Source organism: Tribolium castaneum, chromosome 4 (genome assembly GCF_031307605.1).
Source record: "Tribolium castaneum strain GA2 chromosome 4, icTriCast1.1, whole genome shotgun sequence".
Classification (NCBI taxonomy): domain Eukaryota; kingdom Metazoa; phylum Arthropoda; class Insecta; order Coleoptera; family Tenebrionidae; genus Tribolium; species Tribolium castaneum.
In genome coordinates, this window is record NC_087397.1 from 22,465,746 (window position 1) to 22,486,519 (window position 20,774).

At 26.8% G+C, this 20,774-nt stretch overlaps 1 protein-coding gene across 4 annotated transcripts in view; it reads right to left on the reverse strand.

The window, feature by feature from the left end:
* The window catches only part of gogo (golden goal), a 198,205-nt gene that overhangs the window by 89,739 nt on the left and 87,692 nt on the right, over nt 1-20,774 (reverse strand). For all 4 annotated transcript variants that reach the window (XM_015982210.2, XM_008195134.3, XM_015982209.2 and 1 more), the window contains exon 2: nt 7,142-7,353. In XM_015982210.2, the coding sequence (XP_015837696.1) occupies nt 7,142-7,226 (85 nt within the window). In that variant the 5' untranslated portion in view covers nt 7,227-7,353. The remainder of the gene's footprint in view (nt 1-7,141; nt 7,354-20,774) is intronic.

A 20,774-nucleotide genomic window follows, 5' to 3' on the forward strand; every position in this document is an offset into this window, starting at 1 on the left:
CTAATTGAACAAAGGTCGGTTTAATGCAAATAACAGCATTTCGTCAGGTTAATTCAGTGAGGATTGGGTTAATGGCGGTGTACAGGTGCACCTCAGGATAAATAGTTTGGGCGTTTACTGTTGATTTACTAATTCTGTTTCATCTTATAAAGGGAGATTAGTCAAGCTGGTGAAACGGTTAAGTGCAGTTTATGAGGCAGATTCAATCCAATTAACGGCCTCTACTAAACAACGCAAACATATGAGACAAGTATAGGGCTTGATATCAGCTTCAACAAGCTAAACATTATACTCTCGAAATTACTGATGTGGTTAATAATCAGCTTGAGCTTTCACAACCAGCAAATTTAACTGACACTCACAGGCTTTAATTTTATTTATTAGTTGTGTTTTTTGTAAAGTTGTTTGGAACGGACAGTTGGAAAAATGCGACGTGCTGTTTTTCAATCACAAACAAGAAATAAGGTTTCTAAAAATAAAAATCAAATACGACTTTAGATACATTTTTGAAAAAAATCTAAAAACTTGACAAAACCATTTTGGTATTTTACACAAACTTAAAGCAGCGAAACAATAAATTTGTGATTCAATCTTCCACAGTCAGTGGTCAGAAAAAAATCAGTTGAACTGTGTTATCTGTATAAATAATTATTCAGTTTTCAAATGTGAGTCATAAATAAAAAAGCCAGTATAAATAAATAAAAGATTATTGAGCTTGCTCGGTTGCAACAAATAGTTACATTATACAGGGTGCTCAAAAACTGGCGCACCAACTCAGTGGTACGTTGTAGAGAAACAAGTGCAGATTACGGGAAAAAATCTTAAAAAAAGTCTTAAAGTCATATTTAAAAAAATCTTGAGCTATAAATTTAGTTTTTTAACTAATTCAGTTTTCATAATTTTTTTAGTCTTTTCATGTTTCACACTAAGTAATCGATCTCTAACTTAACGATGAATAATTATTTATAAATTTTTTGTCAAACTTTAGCAGATTTTTGAATTTAAAAAAATTAAAATTCATCAAAAAAATTGCATTGTGTAAATGTGCCAACATGGGGAAACTGTTTCAAAAATAATTTATTTTTATGGTTGATCAATTTCTATTGCGATCACGACTGTTAGGCAACATTGCCACATATCATTTATTTAAAATTCGTTATTTATCAATAACTTAAATACAAAGAATTTTTTTACTATTTTTTCCTTTATACCGGGTGCTCAAAAACTGGCACACCAACTCAATAGAGTGTGGAAAAGAATTGCTTACATATAAAGCTAAAAATAGTAAAAAAATTCTTTGTATTAAGATTATTAATAAATAACGAATTTTAAATAAATAATATGTGGCAACGTTGTCTAACAGTCAAGATCACAATTGAATTTGATCAACAATAAAAATAAATTATTTTTGCAAAGGTTTCCTAGGAAATAATTCCCAGATGTTGGCACATCTACAAACTGATTTTTTTGATAAATTTTGTTTTTTTTAAATTCAAAAAACTGCTAAAGTTTGATAGGAAATTTAAAAACAATTATTCATCGTTTTGTTAGGGAACGATTACTTAGTGCAAAACATAACAACATTAAAAAATAATGAAAACTGAAGAAGTTAACAAAATAATTTTGTAGCTCCAGATGTTTTAAAATATGACTTTAGGATTTTTTTCAAGACTTTTCCCGTGATCTACATATGCTTCCCAACAACGTACCACTGAGTTGGTGCGCCAGTGTTTGAGCACCCGGTAGTAATGTTTAGATAATCCGAACAGAAAGTTTGCGGACCCCGTCCGGATTATAGAATTCATAATAAATGAATTCTTTCTATAGTTTTGTTTACAATTTTCAAATTAACTTTTAGCATTGTTTCTGTGCTCTTCTTTAAATATTTCTTAAAATTCTTCCAATTCTTTTCTAAAGCCGTTTGTAGATCTGAATTCTGCATTCTTCATTAGAATTATTTCGTACACTGTATACAAAATGATTCCATAAACACTGCTTCTAAATTCACCAAATTCTCTTTTAAATTTCATTCAGTTTTGTTTAAATTTTTTTTAGATTATTATTTTTTTAGATTGTTTCTCTAGATTCTTTTCTAAAGCCGTTTCTTTAAATCTAAAATCTAAACATTTAAATTATTTATCTATTGTTAGATTTATTTATAAATGATTGCCTAATTTTTTTTTGAATTATTTTGTAGATATGTTTAAAAAATCACAAATACCTCAATTACAGTTCTGTTTAAACTTTTTCCAGATTCTTCTCTAGCATTGTTTTTGGACAAAACGTAACATTCTAAAAACAAATTTAACTAATTCGAATGAATTTTGTTACACACTAGATACAGGCTGACCCAGAGGTGTGAATTCGGTCTATAACTTTTTTGCTATTTTAAATATGGCCATGTCGTTTCATTATACAATAGATCGACTTAAAGATTACAAACTAAAAATATATTTATTACACACAGAGTGTTGTATGCAGAGTGGTGAACGAAAGTTATATTTTTATTAGAAAAGCCTATATACTTATGCATAATTCTAATCTCTTTTCGTTTTGGAATTATTCAACTTTTCGAAATGAAAAAACAATTTTTGAAAAATCACTACAATGTCGCTAATGAATAATTTCCGCCAGAGAATAATTCAAAATACCTTGCAGTTTTAGCAAATAGTCGACTTTTACTTGAAACGCGCAGATAATGTACAGGGTGTGCCAAAATACAAAAGTTAGATAACTTTTTTATTCAAATGAAACACCATTAATTTTTTTACTCGTATTGATAGCGTTTTGCATAAATTTTCTAATGGTTTGCGTAAAACATTTAAAATATTTTTCGAAATTTTTCAAAAAAAATATGTTATTACAAGAAAATTTGTTATCACATAGAATCTGACAAGTCAAATGGTTATTTACTTTTTGATATGTACTAATGTGACTAATTATATTAGTAATTTATTTATTACATGAAACAAAATGAATTTTATACATAAAGAATTGTTAATAAAATAAATAAAAAAAGAAAAAAATAAAACTAAGAAATACTTTTAATTTGCTATACAAACTGCATGTCGTTAATTCGTTAATATATGGTGTCTCATTTGAAAAAAACTAGTTATTCAACTTTTTGCGTTTTGACACACCTGTACATTACTTGCGTGTTTCAAGTAAAGTTGATTGCTGCTAAAACTACAAGGTACTCCAAGTTGCCGGAAAATAATCATGGATGCCTTTGCAGAAATTTTCAGAAATAGTTTTCTTTTATAACCAAAAGTTGTGTGAACGTTAAGTCGATCTATCAGATAATGAAAACAGCATGGCAATATTTCAAGTAACACAAAAGTTATATATTACGCACCCCTGTGTATATCCTTATAATTTATAATTACTTGTAACTGCAAATATTTTGAGCAATATATTTTTTTATTATATTAGAATTTGAATAAGTTCAAATAGGTCTAAATGTTCTACAAGTATTTTTAGGATAAGCCAAAATTGCGAAAAATTTACCAATGGTACTAAAAAAATGTAACAGAAAACAACATTTTATTTGAAATAGCAACTTTGATTTTGTTTTTATTCATTTTGCTTGTGTGAATAAGTGCTTTATTTCAAAACATTTCCGGTGAAATGTATTATTTTCTTTCAGTTTGGTTTATTCTTTATTGTTTTGGATTTTATTAAAATAAATGCAAAACTGTAGAATTTGTAAAATTAAACTTTTTTGCTTCAATTTGCTATCTTTATGGAAGAGAATAGAAACTTTAGTTTTTTTTGTTTGGTTGAATTCCCACAAAGTTTTCTCAATTAAATTCGGAATGCGCTGTTTTAGTTTCGTTCAATTTACTCATTTTCGTTTCGTTCGTTGTGGATTATTATTTTGCGAAAATTTTGGTTACTTTAAGAGAGATTGCAAAAAATTAAATTTTTTCAGATTCTACTTTTTACATGTTCTTTAGATTCTACTTTACGTCTAAATAAATAGAATGTATCAGAAATACGTGTCATAATTTTTACGGGTAACAGAGTTTAAAAAATAAAGCATGTTTTCTATATGTAATTTAAACAAATTAATTATTAAACACTGACCGGCTCGTGTTTGCACAAAAGAAAGGACAGCGAAAATAATGAATAAAAATTTTGCAAAACGGTATATAGAGAAGTTGTTTTATTTGATAAGTTTTTATTACGTGGTAAAATTAACACACGTATTTTTGATATAATATTTAAAATTATTTTATAATCACTTCTTCTAAATTCCAAAATATTTTTTCTTTTTTTAAACTATATTCTGATTTTTTTTTTAATTGCTTAACATTTTAAAAACAAAGTTGACATATTCTAAAAATAAATATTTTTCTCCTACTACATGATATTAGATTTCGCCATGTTTTCGAATAACCTCAAATGGGTCTAAAGGTTCTTTAAATATTCTTAAATTCGCTAAAATTGTGGAAAAAAACACTGAAATTAGATAACATTTTTTTTTTATTAAAAATAACAAATTTTAACTTCATTTTTGTTCATAAGTAATTGCCTTTAAAGTGTGTTATTCCTCAGAGTTTGGTTTATTTTTTAATACCTTACATAACCAATTATCAAATACAGAATTAAAAAATTATTGCAAATAATTACTGTTCCAGTCTATTTCTACAAAATATTTAATAGTTAAAATAAATACGTGGTAGTTCGAATTATAGATACTATTTTACATAATTAGAGCGTACGGATTTATCCAAACATTACTGTACTGGAAAAGTGATGAGGACGAATGGACGCAAATTAAGTTTGAATAATGACTGCGTAATGAGTTTCGGGACATGGTAATTGTAAGCATTTTATTTTAGAGAAAGAAATTAGTCATTGCATTGTTGAAAGGAGAAATAATAGACGATGGCACTTAAAAGTAATCATAAATTTTCATGCTGGTGGAATTTTATTAGGAAAATATATTTTAACACTCTAGTTAGTACTGTCATAAATTGTGGTGCTGTGTCAGCCAAGCTTAGACAGTTATTGCCATGTTATCTACAAAATGCATTTTGTACTCCAATCTATTCTCAAAATTAACAAAACCGTTACGTTGCGGAAAACAAGTATCCTAAGAATATATTTACACTGTGATAAAACAAATTATACCATATTTACGTTGCATTGATAATAATTTATACTTAGGTCTAATTTTAACCTTCTATGTTGCTGCAGTGAAACTGTTATAAGCCAGTCCGTTAAATTTATAGACTTGTTTCACATAAATTTATACAGCGTTGTAATAGACGTCAGTAATCTTGGCGTAATTATATGTTCTTTAAATTTTATGTTGAATATTAAAAGTGCATTTTTATATTTTACTTCTTACAGGTTCAAAGCTACTTTTATTTATTATTGGTAAAATATAATATTGCTTTGGTTTAAATCTCTGTTTATTTATAATTCTTTATAAAAATGCGGCAAAAAAAATTTGAAAAACGTTTTACTGTGCTTATTGCAACGTCACAACTATATTTATTATTTTTGTATTTGTTTTAGTCATTTTGTACTAAATTTAGCATTCATGTTATTATTTTATTATAGCTTTTACACATACAGGGTGTCTCAGCAATGTGAAAAAGTATATTATTAATCCTCAAATAACCTTTTTTTGACGATAGTCGTCCATACCAGCTCTCTGACTAACTTAAAATTATTTTCAAGGGGCGTTTCGAAAATTAGTTACAACACACAATTATATTTTTTTTATTAAAGGCGACTTATATTTTTTTGCATTTTTCAATGTAACTTTTAACACAAATGTTTTAAGCAAAATTGTTATTAGTCGATTTTGCTTTGTTTTTAAAATAACTTAATTTTTCTGATTAACATACCCCTTTTTTTCAAAAATGCTTACATAAAAACTAAGTATCTCAGAAAAGTAAAACTTTCACCATTTTTAAAAAAAGATCCACCTTCAAGGTTGTATTATTTTGATTAGCTTACTGCAAACAAAAAGATAAAAAATAAAGAGATTTGTTCAAGTTGAATAACTTCAAAATTTTAAATGAAACACCCAATTTTTTCTTTTTGCATCTAAACGATCTTTACATTATTACTCTAAAAACAGTTAAGTGTCTTTTGCTGATTATTCAAAATATATTTAACATTAAACAAAAAAAAAATATTGACTGTTGATTCAGTAGTCCAACCGTGAAATTTTCTGCTAATAATAACTTTAATGTTACCCTTAGGCCATTATTTGCTATTTATTACAGTAAAATAACTAAAACTTTAATTTATGGCAAATTTTTAAATTTTCGTATAAACTCCAACAAATGGTCTGTGGTGGAGTTGCTATAGTTATGGTATCGTGTACTATGGTAATAATAATACTCATGAAAAAGGTTTTTTTTGTTGCTGAAATTATGATGCTTTTAGATCATTTTTGAAAAGCAAAAACTTCTTAAATAAGAAGAAATAAGAAAAAACTCTTAAATAAAACGTGTTTTTGTAAAAATTGACCAATACAAGTTAAAATAAACTATCAGTAATTAAAAGCTACTTTAAAAAATGCAATAAAATTTAGGGTGATCCATTAAAAAAATAACTTTTGTATTTTTTTAATATTGGAACACCCTCTGTACATATACCGCAATATTTTGGAAACATGCAGCAAAAACGCAGCTATAATTAAAAAAGAGTCAATCTCTAATAATAAACAAGTAATGGAGCTTTTTCGGATCTTTGGCAGTCTGTATCTAAAAATGGTGGAGGCGCCGGGTTAGAATTGCTCGTATAATTAATAGAAATATGCTTCAAAGAATGTATTTTTGTTTGACTTTTTTTAAGAAAAATCGTACAGTTAAATTATAAACAGAATTCTTCATTAATTGAAACTAAAGTTATTTTTTTAATTTTGTCAGATTACTGAGAAAAAATAAGTTTTTAACAAAATTTTCTGGGAAGTCATAGTCAATGAAAATGTTTTTAAGATTGCAAAACTGTGTGATATACCGTGTTTAAATAATTTTTGTATTATTATCTCAGTCTTCAGAATAAAGGGGAAAAAATCGGACCAATAATATAATTATTACAAAATTCTTTAATAAAAAATAAAGTGACAGAATTGTTGCTGAAAATATAAACGATCAAATTTTATAAAATATTTTACCTGCATCTCCGTCCTTTGCTAGACAAAAAACCAACAGGAACAACGGAAAATTCATCAAAGCACGACAAAGTGCAATTTTCTTCATATCCGTCTTCTAACTCATTCAACATTTTGAACAGTTTTTTGGCACGTGCACTCATCCACTACGAATTCATCAACAACTTCCTCTTGCCATAACTTTGCGATTAATTCCGGACGTACGGCCTCCAGATCTGAAACAGAAAACAAGTTAAATGGTATCATAAATAATAATACTATCTCTTGACCAACTGAGCATGAAAACAAAGCGCACACTTTAATATGACGACTCATACCGTGAAAAAATAAAAATAAAATTTGGTAAATCGATTAATTGGTGGATAAAATTCTTATTAGTGAATAAAGAGTCTTATACTATATTTTAAAGACAAGTAATTAAATTTATTACAAAACTTAAAGAACCTTAATTTATGAATTATTAAATACTAAAAACTGTATGTGAATTAAATTATTGCAGACGACTTTAATGAACTGAGGATGTTAAACTAAACATTATTTTCATACGTTTTTTATGTGAAGATTCTTAGAAAAATTGGTAGTTTTACACCATTAGAAATTTTGCAATGTTTTATCTACAATGTAATAAATAAATTACGAAATTTCAAATGCTAAGCTAATGTCTACGGACTACAAGTACTAACAAGGTAAATTTTAAAAACGACAGGTGCTAAAATTTTGATATATGGGATCATTTAAAAAATTCTAAAAAATAATTAACAGGCTTTAAATGTAGTATAAGCTAATGCTTTTAAATTTTTGTAAATGTTCTAGCTATGTCATAGTATATTTTGGGCAAAATATTCTTTTTTATTATTTTTTTTTATTATTGGCACTTACATTTTCCTTTTTAAAAACTGGAATGTACTAGTTTTTTTGGTGAAAACGTGTAATGTTTAATACTTTTACTAAAAATTATTATTGTTATTAATAATACTAGTATGAAAACACAAGCTTAAAGTTCGAGGGCTGTCGTTATGCAACTTTAACACCCGCGAATTTTAAGCTTGTGTTTTCGCATAAATGCTATTCAATTTTTTTTGTTAAAACATTTTATTTTTTATTTAAAATGAACCGTCTTAATATTATCTTAAAAAATGCACTTAAATGTCATTTAATTTTTATTGAGATTTTAATTAGATTATAATTTGTAATCAGAAATACTTTTTCATTTAATATCATTATTACCTAATTACTACAATACACTACAATAGAATCCAATACTTAAAAATACACGACATTACTTATATTTCTAGAAAATACTTGACACGAGTAAATACTGCTCTCTAAAAATGATACTAACCATATCAAAACTTTTAGGTAAAGCCAAAAATTATGTTAGCAAAACAAACATAAATTTAAAAGGTGAAAACAGCTTCAAAATTAGAGCGGCAAATTGAAATCTTCAAAAAATACAACTAAAATCCCAGAGTGTAAGCAGTTAAAGATAGAGGTAGTAGACTGAACCGTTTAAAAAAATTTCACGTTTTAAATTTGAAAGGTTACACCTCACAAGAAGGTTAATTTAATATGTTATTTAAGCTAAAATTTCTAAGAAAGAAAAATAATATAAAGATAAATAAAGGTTGAAGATAATGATGAAACAACATAAAATGAAGCAAAATTGAAAGCGAAACATTAACTGCAAGTTTTTCGTTTTTTGATAACACGAAAGCAGTGAGAAGTCAACCTATTTCAAAAAATAGAGGGTGCTTTTTTAAATTCATATTAAATCTTGATACACTATTTTTTGTTTAAAAAATATACAGGGTGTGTCTGATAAATGTATGTTATTACTGTATCTAAACACTAATAATCATACAGTAGTTAGCATGGGTTATTAAACTAATTTATATTTTGTGAATATTTTGTGTATGTGAAATTGTTTCAGAATTTGTCTAAAATTACTTATAATTAAAATTCATTAATTAATATTAAAGGTCAGTTTACAAAAGGCGAATTTAATATTAAATTAAAAATTTAATTAAAAATTAAGTTGCCGTTTACACGGCAATTCATCATCTTTATGAAGAATCACAATTTAAATGCATTTCGTGAAATGTTCAATGAAATATGCATAACGATCAGTTTACAAAAAGTTCTAGTCGCAATTAAATTTTAACTCATGATTAACTTGACATTTCACAATGCAAAGTAGATGACAAGTTAATTCAAATTAGTTTAATTGTGAATTAAATTTTAATTTAATTTCTGTAAACTAAGCCTTATGTGTCGGTTAATAAAAAGTAAAATAAAAATTTAATTCAAGATTAAACTAATTCGAATTAATTAAATAAATAAACTAAATTTTATTTGCGATTAAAACGTTCTGCCAACCGGCTCTAAATCTGTTATAAGTTATAATTAGTAATACATTTTTTATTTAAATATTATGAATATTATTTATTGCAAAAATTACATTGAAAAAACTATTCCTAGTCCTAAAAAAATACAAAAATTGTGTAGCGCACATTTATTTGTATTCAAATTTTACTTATTCGCGATTCATTTGAGTTTTGCAATGGCAACTGAATTTAAATGAACACTAAGAAATAATTGATTAATAACTAAGCTAATATGAATTAAATTGATTTACTTGTGAAAGGTTAACTTAATTGCAAACTAGAATTTTTATGCTAGCTTCAGTATTTTTTACGTAATAGAAATATGAAAAAAACTTTTTTTCACTAATTTTGAAAAAATTCAAAACTATAGAGAAAAAATAATGTATTTAATAGCAAACACTCGTTTCTGTATAATGATTAGTTTAATAAATAAATTAAATATAAATGTTTAGCAAACTCACGCTGTATTTTCTCAATTTCAAAAGTTATCAAGACTGGATAATTTTGAAATGAGAACGTTGTATAAAGAAATAAAAAAATGAAAAGTTGTAGTTTCAAATTAATTTTTGTTATGTTTTGAATTTAGTGTCAATTTGATTGATCACAGAAAAAATAAAGTCGATTGATATTTACTTCTGCATTGTTTTTGTAAAATGTTTTTTCTTGTAATCAGTATAAATTATTTAACATCTAAACCTTTAGGACAATGTTCACTGCTTTTTAGGCACTATACAACAATACTTCACTGTACAGACAATATTTGTGAAAAAATGAGCCTGCTGTAGAAACAATATATTATTTTTAATAATTTCAAAGTTAAATTAGTGTCCGAAAAATGTTCATTTTCCTACACTGTGCGGCCATCTGAAGCGAAAAACACAACTATTGTGAGTGAATAAAATGCCTGCTGACAGAGCCATAAAAAGAACCTGTTGCAGTAAATTTCGTTTGTTGTCTGCTTAGTTAATATCGAGCTGCGTTTTCTTTGTTCTAATGAATTTGACATCGAAAATCGTAAATATTGATCTCGGCTAGACAAGACGACGGTCATTTAAACACACCCCCATTGGCTCCCTTCTCTGCCGACACCCCAATCTCTATTACGCGGCCGGCAAATTGCAGGTTTTATGGCTTCATCTTGCACCCTCACCTTTATACTCTATCTTTTACCTTGAGTCTAGATCGTGTTTCCATGCCGTCTATCGTAAAACTTCTCTCACGTACAGACTCTCTCGCGTCGGATGATATTTTTTCCGACTTGAATTATTCCCGTACTTTTATTGTTTAATTAAAACACTCATCAAACGTTTTCTTGGCGCGAGGAAAGACTGCAAAATTTTACGACTACAACAACTTAGTTCTTTTTTTTATCTTATACAGAGTGTCCCAGCGAGTAGTAAAATTCATTATTGACCTTTAAATATAACATTCAAAAATTAATATTTTTTTTTACAAAAGCCGGAGATATTAAGTGGAACAACACAATTAAAGTGTTAAATTTCAGCAATGTTCGTGTGTCTTACAGGCGTTGTAAGTAACGTTTGTGAAACTAATTTACAGAATACATTCTTCTACTGTAGGAAGTAAAAAATATGTTTTTGTGGAAATTTTTGAAAAACTTCATTTTGGTCAAGTTTGCAATAACTTACTGGGTGTTAATAATATTAAAATGATCAGTTCATTTCGATTATGTATATGTCAAACTTTTAAGAAAAAAAATTCACTACACAAAAAAAAATTTTTTGTTAAAATTAAAACTTGTGTCTATTTGTTAGTATCCAAATTTGTTGAGGAATCTTTTGCAAAACGAAAAAAGTCTCTAGCTTTATCCAAAAAAAAATGTTATTAATTTTTTATTTTTCAACAACCTGTATATCAATGTAACAATGTATAAGTAATTAAGTTTCTGCTGAATAAGTATTTAGAAAAAGTAAATTTTTGGTTATTTTGGACCAAATTTGATGATAATAAAAGCACGGAAAAAAATTAATTTTAAGATAAAAACATGTTTAAATAATAATAACAATAATGTAATTTTAACATAATTCTGTAATTTATTGACTTACTTTATGCAAAAATATAGTTTTTACTGAAAAAAAACGCTTAGAAAAAGAAAATTTTTAGACATTTTCGACCAAAGGTGATTTTTGTGTTTGAGTTTAATAAAAACAAGGAGAAGAACTTGAGTTTTGATGTTTAAATCCTCTGAACTTGCAAAAATAATGTAATTTTTGATATAATTCTGTAATTTATTAAAATACTTTTTTTAAAATCTTGTACAATAATTGGGTTTTTGCTAAATAAACGTTTAGAAAAGAAAATTTTTGGTCATTTTCTATCACATTTGGTGATATTTTTGAACAAGTTTAATACAAACAGAAAGAAAAACTCAATTATTAGTCTAAAAAGGTGTTAAATCCCCAGAACTTGCAAAAATAATGGTATTTTTGACACAATTCTACTTACTTATTAAGAATTTTTGCGTAATAATTAAGTTTTCTTGAATAAATACCTAGAAAATGTAAATTTTTGGTTATTTTCGGCCAAATTTGTTAATTTTTTTGTCTTATTTTAATAAAAACATGGGAAAAAAACTTCGCAATTACTAAGTTTTTACAAAATAAACGCTTAGAAAAGATAAATTATTGTTAATTCTTCACCAAAAATGCCGATTTAAAATTTTAAAGTAACTTGAATTTAAAAATCGAAAAAGTCAACGAAAACGAGTGTTTTTTATATTAATTAAAAATTGTTGAATTGTAAAAAAACTTGAGTGTTCAAAAAACAAGATTATATATATATATATATATATATATATATATATATATATATATATATATATATATAATCTTGTTTTTTGAACACTCAAGTTCGTATGACTTGACTATTCGTATGACTGAAAAAAAAGACAATAGTACATTGTATATAGAAGAAATCACAAAACTTTTGTAGTAGATAACCAAGTTTTAGCTTGTGGCGACAGTTGATGGATTTCATTGAAGCCTCCTTGAAAACTTGTAATTTGGCATTCTTCAACAAGATGTTGAATTGTTTCTCCCACTTGGCCACATTGGCAATACGGATTTTCTGTAGCCTTCCATTTAAACAACATTGACTTACATCTGGCATGGCCAGTTCTTAGTCTGTTTAGTTTCACCCAGACCCACCGTGGTTGATCCATTCCAGGTACCCTTTTTGATGAATCTTCTATTAAATCTTTAATGAATAGTTGGATATTAGACCATATATTGCGTCACTCATTAATGATGAAAAAGTTTTCGATGTTAAACGTTTCCATCCAAAAAGGTTTTCTAGATTTTAATCGATTTTCGGGGACAATCAGGTCAGACCATATTGGATACTCTTGGGGATGTCTTCTATATTTGTTCCACAGTTTCTTGACTGCAAGTTTTCTTCTGAGTGCAGGTGGAGCAATGTTAGACAATATTGGAAGCCATTCGGTGGGGGTTGATTTCAAAGTGCCAGTTATGACTCGCATAGCAGTGTTTAATTGTGCGTCAATTTTGCTTGTATGTGAACTGTTCATCCAAACAGCACTACAGTATTCAGCCGTTGAAAATACTAATGCAAGAGCCGTAACACGAAGAGTTTTAGCATTAGCACCCCAAGTCGAACCGGCCAACTTTAATAAAATGTTGTTTCTTGTTTTCAGTTTTTGTCTTAATTTTTCAAGGTGAAACTTGTAGGTGAGCGAACAGTCAAGAGAGACACCAAGGTAGACTAGATGAAAGTTATGTTTAAGTAGTATTCCATTTAATGAGACGTTCAATTTCCTTTCTTTTTAAGAGTTTGATAAATGGAAGCAGGAAACTTTTGTTTTAAAACAAGTTAAGTCTAATACAATATTTGTTTAGTTATTTTTAAATGTAAATAAAGTTATAAACTCGGTTTATATTTTTCAGTAAAGCACTTCTACAAAATAAACTGGTTTGAATTAATCCATTTAGCAGGCTTTGAAATATATAGTTTTCAGTTTTATAAAACACAATAATAATTTGATATAATATTTTACAATTTTTCTTTGTTTGTGACACATTATGTTTAAAAGAGTATTAGTAAATCCAAAAAATTTCAAAAAATTGAATTTACTTGATTTGTGGTTATTGATTGTTTTTTTTATAAAATTTAGTTAATTGAACCTTTGCCTAGAGTGTCAAATTTTAGGAAAAGATGGATAAAAATTTGACAGACAAAAACCCAGAAAACTGGTGATTACAGAAAGCCAAAGGTATGAGATGCGTTTGGATTATTACTTTTCTATTAATGATTAAGGGTTTTTTTAAAACTCAAAACAAATCATTACTTTTGTAAAAAATGTAAATATTTGACATCATTTTTATTTTATCTACAATCCTAAATTAACGTCGTGTATCTTAAATAGGTTTTAAACCTCCTAAAACGATGGGATATTATTTCAATTTTTTTATACATAGTTTAAAAAAACATTTTTTTTAATTTAGTATGTTTTTTTTTAATATGTTGGTTTTTCAATCTCATAGTTTTTTCGTGTTTCAATCACACAGCCATGTCACCCAGTTTTTAAGTTTTTTAGTATTCCAGCTTTTTAGTTTCTTAGTTTTTAAATGACACTTACAATTTTTTTTCAAGTTTATGTATATTGTTGCTAAGGTCCTAAGAAAATCACCATATTTTTTTCAAGCAATTTGAACTTACAGTTTTTTAATAGAACAACAATTTAAATCGACATTTTAACCCGTTTAAATTCGGTTACAAATACTTAAAATGAGATACAAACTGACCTGTGAGGTAGTGACTGAATCTAGAAACAACATACAATTGTAAATAAAGCATTTTGTTTATTACTTTTCTTAAAAATTAAATTTGAAATTTTGCGTTCACACGCTTGCTTGATAGCTCCTCTTCGGACGTTCTGAGTATAGTTCAACCTTAATTCTGAAGATTCACAAGCTTTTGCAAAAGCGTTATTTTATTCAAGCCACTTTGAAAAATGATTTACTTTCTCACTTTGAAATTTTAGTAAATGGCATAACAAGTTAGAAACTGTAGACCAGTCACTTGCTAAAGCAATTGACAGGTCTCGTATTAACTATGTACGAGTATTTCTATAAATTGAGCTAAATTTTTAGGTCGATATGAATTTTTACAGAAAAAAGTATCTTTCTTTACACCAAAATAAAGTTTTTATCCTCACAAAAATCCAGTCTCCAATAATAATGTAACTTTAATAGAGTACCAAATTACTTCCTATTTCTAAGCTTAAAAATCGACAAAAATACGAGTGCAAAATCGATAAACAAAAAATATAAAAAAATACAAAGTGTTTAAAAATACTGATTTTTTACCATATCTCAAATCTACAAGTCAGACAATATTCAGCGGTTTTTTTTCTAATAATTTTAAAAAAAATTGCACATTTTTTATATTATTTAACGAATAACTCTAGAGAAAATTAAAATCTTGTTTTCTCATAAACTCTAGAACTCTAATTGTATTGTATAATTGTATTTTGTTTTTAAAATAAAATCAAATTTTAGTCTATTCGAACATAAAAATAAAATAGCGCAATACATCAAAATTATTAACTTTGTAAATTTATAACTAAATATGATAAATATAATTAATGTATACAACATGTCTAAAAATAATAAATTATTGGTAAACTATTTATCTTTTAGTAGATTATTATGATATTAAAACATATTTGTATATCAAACTATTTGTCTCGTTTAAATTTATTTCAGTAATAATGACTGTGGCATAAAACTCCGACCCAACATTATGTTTCTTTAATTATTGTTTCTGTTTTTTGACGTATAATCCATGAATAACACACTTTTATTAACATTGTTATAAAGCTTTCAATCAATAAATTACATTTTGTGAATTTTTGGTAAAAGCAATAGTAATGTTATGTTACGTATGTTATTCTGAGCGGTATGGAAACATTTCTCTCGTTAAACAAACCTTCAATTATTTTCAAGAAATAATGAGACCTCAAACCGTGACCTCTTCAGATATCGAGCGCAAAATCCTGACGAAACTTCATTTGTGTAATATATACACGTACATGCGGCTGCTTTATTTAGATGAGAGCATTGGAAAAAGAGAAAAGGCTTTTAACTTAATGATTCGTTATATCGAGTGTGTTGCCTTGTTTGCTGGAAAAGGGTTGTTTACATTCGAACGTTGTAACATAATTTAAAGTCAACTGAACAAAATTGTGGTTAAAGCCTACTTACTTTAACAAAGTTTATTCACTTAAGACAAAGATTATACAGGTGTTGTGGTACCAGACGTAATATTCTGAGAAAGTTGTGCCAAGGAATAGTTTATTAGGAAAAGTTTAGACACCGAGTGATAAATGCTTTAGGCAATAATTGTTCAAGCTCATGTAGGTATTACTTGAAAGTTATTACTGTTTCTGCAAAGTTTTTCGAATTTCGCTACAATATATATATTAACTAGACAGTGCTACAAAATGAGCATTTTCAAAAAGTTACGTCAATCACTTAAAAATTTTTGTCTAAAACACAGCCTTTGTCCAACGCATGTTTAAAAATTGGTAGATTTAACAGTTAGCTGCCTGTGTTTCAATGAAAATTTTGCGCACAAGTTTACAGAAACATTACAAAACTTAATTAAACTGAATTAAGCAGTTTTCTTTGACCGCAATAAATATTTCATTTTTTATAAAGTGCTTTCAAAAAGTATTTAGATCAACTCTTGCTGTGAAATTTTGGAGGTATGATTATTTCTTACAATTACTACACACAAAAATACTTCAACAGAATAAAACGATAATCTGTCAAAGACAATAAAAATCTGTCAATCTAAATTCCACAGCAAGAGTTGATTTAAAGACTTTATACGCACCGAACTTTATACATTACACTGCATTAATTTTTAATGTGAAGTAACTACCCGGCGCATCCACCAATTTTTAAACAAAATCGAGAAAAAATTTCAACACCAAGATATTGTTAGGTATACCTATTCAGGTTAGATTTAACAAATTCCGTAATAACTAATTTACAGTTTTTTCTATTTGATCTTTAACTGAGTAACATGTACCTTAGTTGTTAGTACTTATCTGTCAAAGTTTTTGACGTATGTTAATTTGTTTATACAAATTTTTACTTGTAGGCTTTAAATAATCCTTTTAGGATTTGGTAGCCAAAGGAAAGAAAAATTTTCTCAGCTCTTGAAGATTGTCAACTGACAAATTGCAAGCCTACTCTGATTTTTTAAAAATGATGATTAAAAATGATTGTAAAACAGTTTTTTCAAATGGGTTGACCTTATTTTTTTAATTGAAATTAAAAGAACATTAATTTTTATACAGATTATTATTAACATCTTCTATATCTATCTCTTACAGTTTTTGACATAATCGGAAAAAACTATATTTTAGTACATTATTTTTATTTTTAGTCAATTTCACTTTTGAAGAATACAATAACATTGTGCAATTAATTAAAAAAAATGTTCAATTTGTTCAACATTTTTATCCAATAACTTGAAAAGTCAACGCTAAACTTGACTAAGTTACTTTACATAATTCACTAAGTTATAATAAAACGTAATTAAATATTATTGTTTTGCTGTTTATTCAATAATAAACTAACTAAAAACTAAATAAAATATTAATGAAGTTTGACATTTGTTGACCATTTTGCAAGGTCTACTTAATTACTTATGAAAATTACAAAGTAAAAGTAAAATTTTATTTGAAAAAACTTAATTATAGCCGTTTTTTGACAGTTGATAATTTTGAAAATTTAAAAAGACTCTTCAAGTCTTCAGTTATTAAATGCAAAAAAAAATATTCACTGTGATATCCTAGATAAACCCTCACAAATGAAAGTTTTAACAAAAAATTGACATACGTCAAAAACTATGACCGATAAATACCAACAATATGAGCAAATTTCTAGTAACTATTTAAAATTTTAAAATTAGCGTCAATTTTTTGTAGCTCCGGAAGCTTAACCATTTTGAAAATAATTTAGTTGAAAATAGTCGATTTGAATCGTATACAAAATTGTAAAGCTCTAGTTATATTAGAAGTTAAAAAGTTTATAATGTAGGCCCTAAAAGAATCACCCTGGATGTAGATTTATTAAGAAGTAAAAAAGCTTAAAAGAAACTAAAATAACTCATTTACGCAGTCAGAATATTAAAATTTCTGTTTCTGAGATTGCACTTACCTTCAAAAAATTTAAAAAAATATTTTATATGTCGTTAGAACAGTTACAGCCCTAATAAGTGCAAAAAAAGTCAACTTATTCGATTTTGAGATGTTTAATTTTAAATTTTTGGTCGATTTCCGGTACCTGAAAAGATTATCGAGTGATTATTCTTGCATTGTCAACTGTAACTCTACTAAGTAATTTTGTTTTCATTAAAAAGCCCTTTTGATAATCTATTTTTCTCACATTGTCTTCCGATCAGTTCGAACAATAGTTTTTGAGAAAAGTGCAAATAAAAGCATTTTTCAGAATATTCTACATGATGGACGTTTGAAAAGTAGGTGTGTAAATATTTCAACGTTTTTGACATTCATCGTGCAATAAATACAAAACCAATTGATTTAAACCTATCAAATTTATTTTAAATCGTATACATAGCACAAGTTGAAAAAAAATCTAACGCAAAAAGTATTGAGAATTTGACGATTTTTTCGATGTCAGTCGATTCCCCAGATTATTTTATATAGGGTTCAACTTTTTCAAATAATTTTAATATTCATCGGGCAATAACGCGGAAACCATTAAACGTAACCTTATTATGTTTATAACCGTTGGTGGGCTCTGTATTTAATGCATTTTTTTAAATATCATTGTTCTGCGATTTACAGTTTTTAAAAGACATGGGAACAAAATCAAAACTTAAAAAAAAATAACTGGAAAACTAAAAGTCGTAGAGCAAAACAGTTTGTTCCAGAAAATGTTACGATTTAATTCATACAAATTATAACGTAGTATTACATTTTACAACTTCCACTTTTTTATTTTTTATTTTCTATTCATTTGGTAACACAATATTTTTAACTTGAAATTTTGAATTAGGAAACAGAAAAGTAACAAAAATAGTTTATGAATTAAATCTGAAAATTAGTCAATTTTTGTCAGAAAATATTTTTAATCAAAATGGAATCAATTCAAATTTAATTAATTTAAGAGTGTGGTATTTCAAATTGGCTATCTATATTAAATCTTAGTTTAAACTAACAATACGTACAAAATACTTGAAACACAGAACAAACTTAGCAATTCAGGCGAGTTTGTGAAATTTGTCTAAACTGAAGCAAACTTATTCGGTTTGATGTGACGGATCTCTGGTATTTCGACCACTGTTGTAATTGGTTAGTTTCTAAAGTAAATTTGGACAAGTGGAACTAAACTAACCGTTAGATTACAATAGACTAACACGTTTCTTGATTCATGTGCTATTCTCTGGGATTTAGTGTGTTCCGGTCACTTATTTTATTGAATTGTTGGCAGCAACGCACGAAAGTCGTTTTAGATTCGACCGAAATGTATACTGAGTGAATGTGCCAAAAGTATTCTTCATTTTATCTTAAAAACTAATAGTCGCACCGAATTCAAGGTTTGCTATTATTTTTTTATGTCTATATCAATAATGCAAAAAATACGCCAATGTCCGTTTTATCCCCAAATCAGATAATAAATGCAAAGCCATGTGGTCAGATTAGGTCAGGTCAGGTCAGGTCACAAATTAAACACAAATTAAAAAAAATTCTTTTACCAAAAGATAATTTATATTGATTTTGTTTTATGCTTACTGTTAAGTAAAATATATGTCATATTTGTTTATCCCGTCTAGTTTTTTTTATATATTCAATAAAAGTTTAATTGTTTCTGTGATAAACTTATTGTTAAATATTTTATTTGCTTTAAAATAAAATAAAACAACTTTTTTGTGGTAAAATTATTCTACTAAAACTTAGGAAACTTAAGCAATCAAAATGATAACGTTTTCATCAAGATTTAAAGTCTTATGAGAAAAGGTATACCGAAGTTTTTGGGATAAAAATATGTTACCCGACTACGGCCGGTTACAATAAGAGAAACTGTCACTAACCAGTACAAAAAAGAGAAATAATCGGTGTCATTTTTAATTTTTCAAAAATTTTTAATCAATATTTTTTGTGATTTCTTTGGCATTCATTATTGATGTGACTAACTACTTGATACATATTTAGTTTGCTTTAAAATATTATCAGGTAAATTTTTTCTGTTTGTGTCTAAATTATCCAAACAAAACCTGAGAAGTTTAAGTGATGAACTGATAAAAGTTTTTATCAAGATTTAAAGTCTATTGAAGAGAAGCCTGAGAAACAAAAACACCTTTAGGTGAAAATTTAACAACTGCTAAATTAAAAAAAATATTCTTCTTTAAACTACAATAGTTAAAAAATCTAAGATATTTATAAATAAAATGCAGTATTAAATAATAAAGGTAATAAGTATTTTGGCTTGTATCTAAGAAAACTACAGAAATACACCACGTTAGTTACCTTCTAAACGTAATCAAATTTATTTCATTTAAAAAAATTTAAAATTCAAAAAAAATATTTTTTTATTGCCTAGCCACTTGCTAATTTGAAATAATGTTTTTTTATTGACAAATATGGAACATTCCGTAATTATTGCCATTTTATTTCGCATTAAGAAACCTTTTATTATTCCACCCGATGTCTTTTCTAAACAATTTATAAAAAAAATTGTGCTAGCTTCAAAATTATCGTCGTATCTAATTTTATTTTTATTTATTTATTTTTTTTTTTGGTGACTATACAGGGTATCCCGCAAGGTAGTACATATATTTTAACCATGGATTAAGCATTGAAATTATATGAACCTGTATTTTTTCCAAAAAAATTTTTTGTGAAAATATTAACCCTCAAAATTGCTCCAAACATACACATTATAATTTCCATTTCTAATAATACTTATCCAATTTTTATAAAATTTGGTATACGGCTTTGATTCAAACCTGTCAAAAGTGAAAATTTTATTGTCAAATTTTGTTTTCAAGTTCCTGGCTTGTAGAGTAAGCAACCATAATGCAAAAAGTGTGAAACGAGATTTGACAAAGCCGCTGTATTTAAAAACACTTTGACTCTGCTGACATTAACTGCATCTTTTCACATTTTATTATTCTACTCGAAAATGGTACATTTTACAAAAAAATTACAAAAGACAAAAAAGTTTCTAAATAGAATA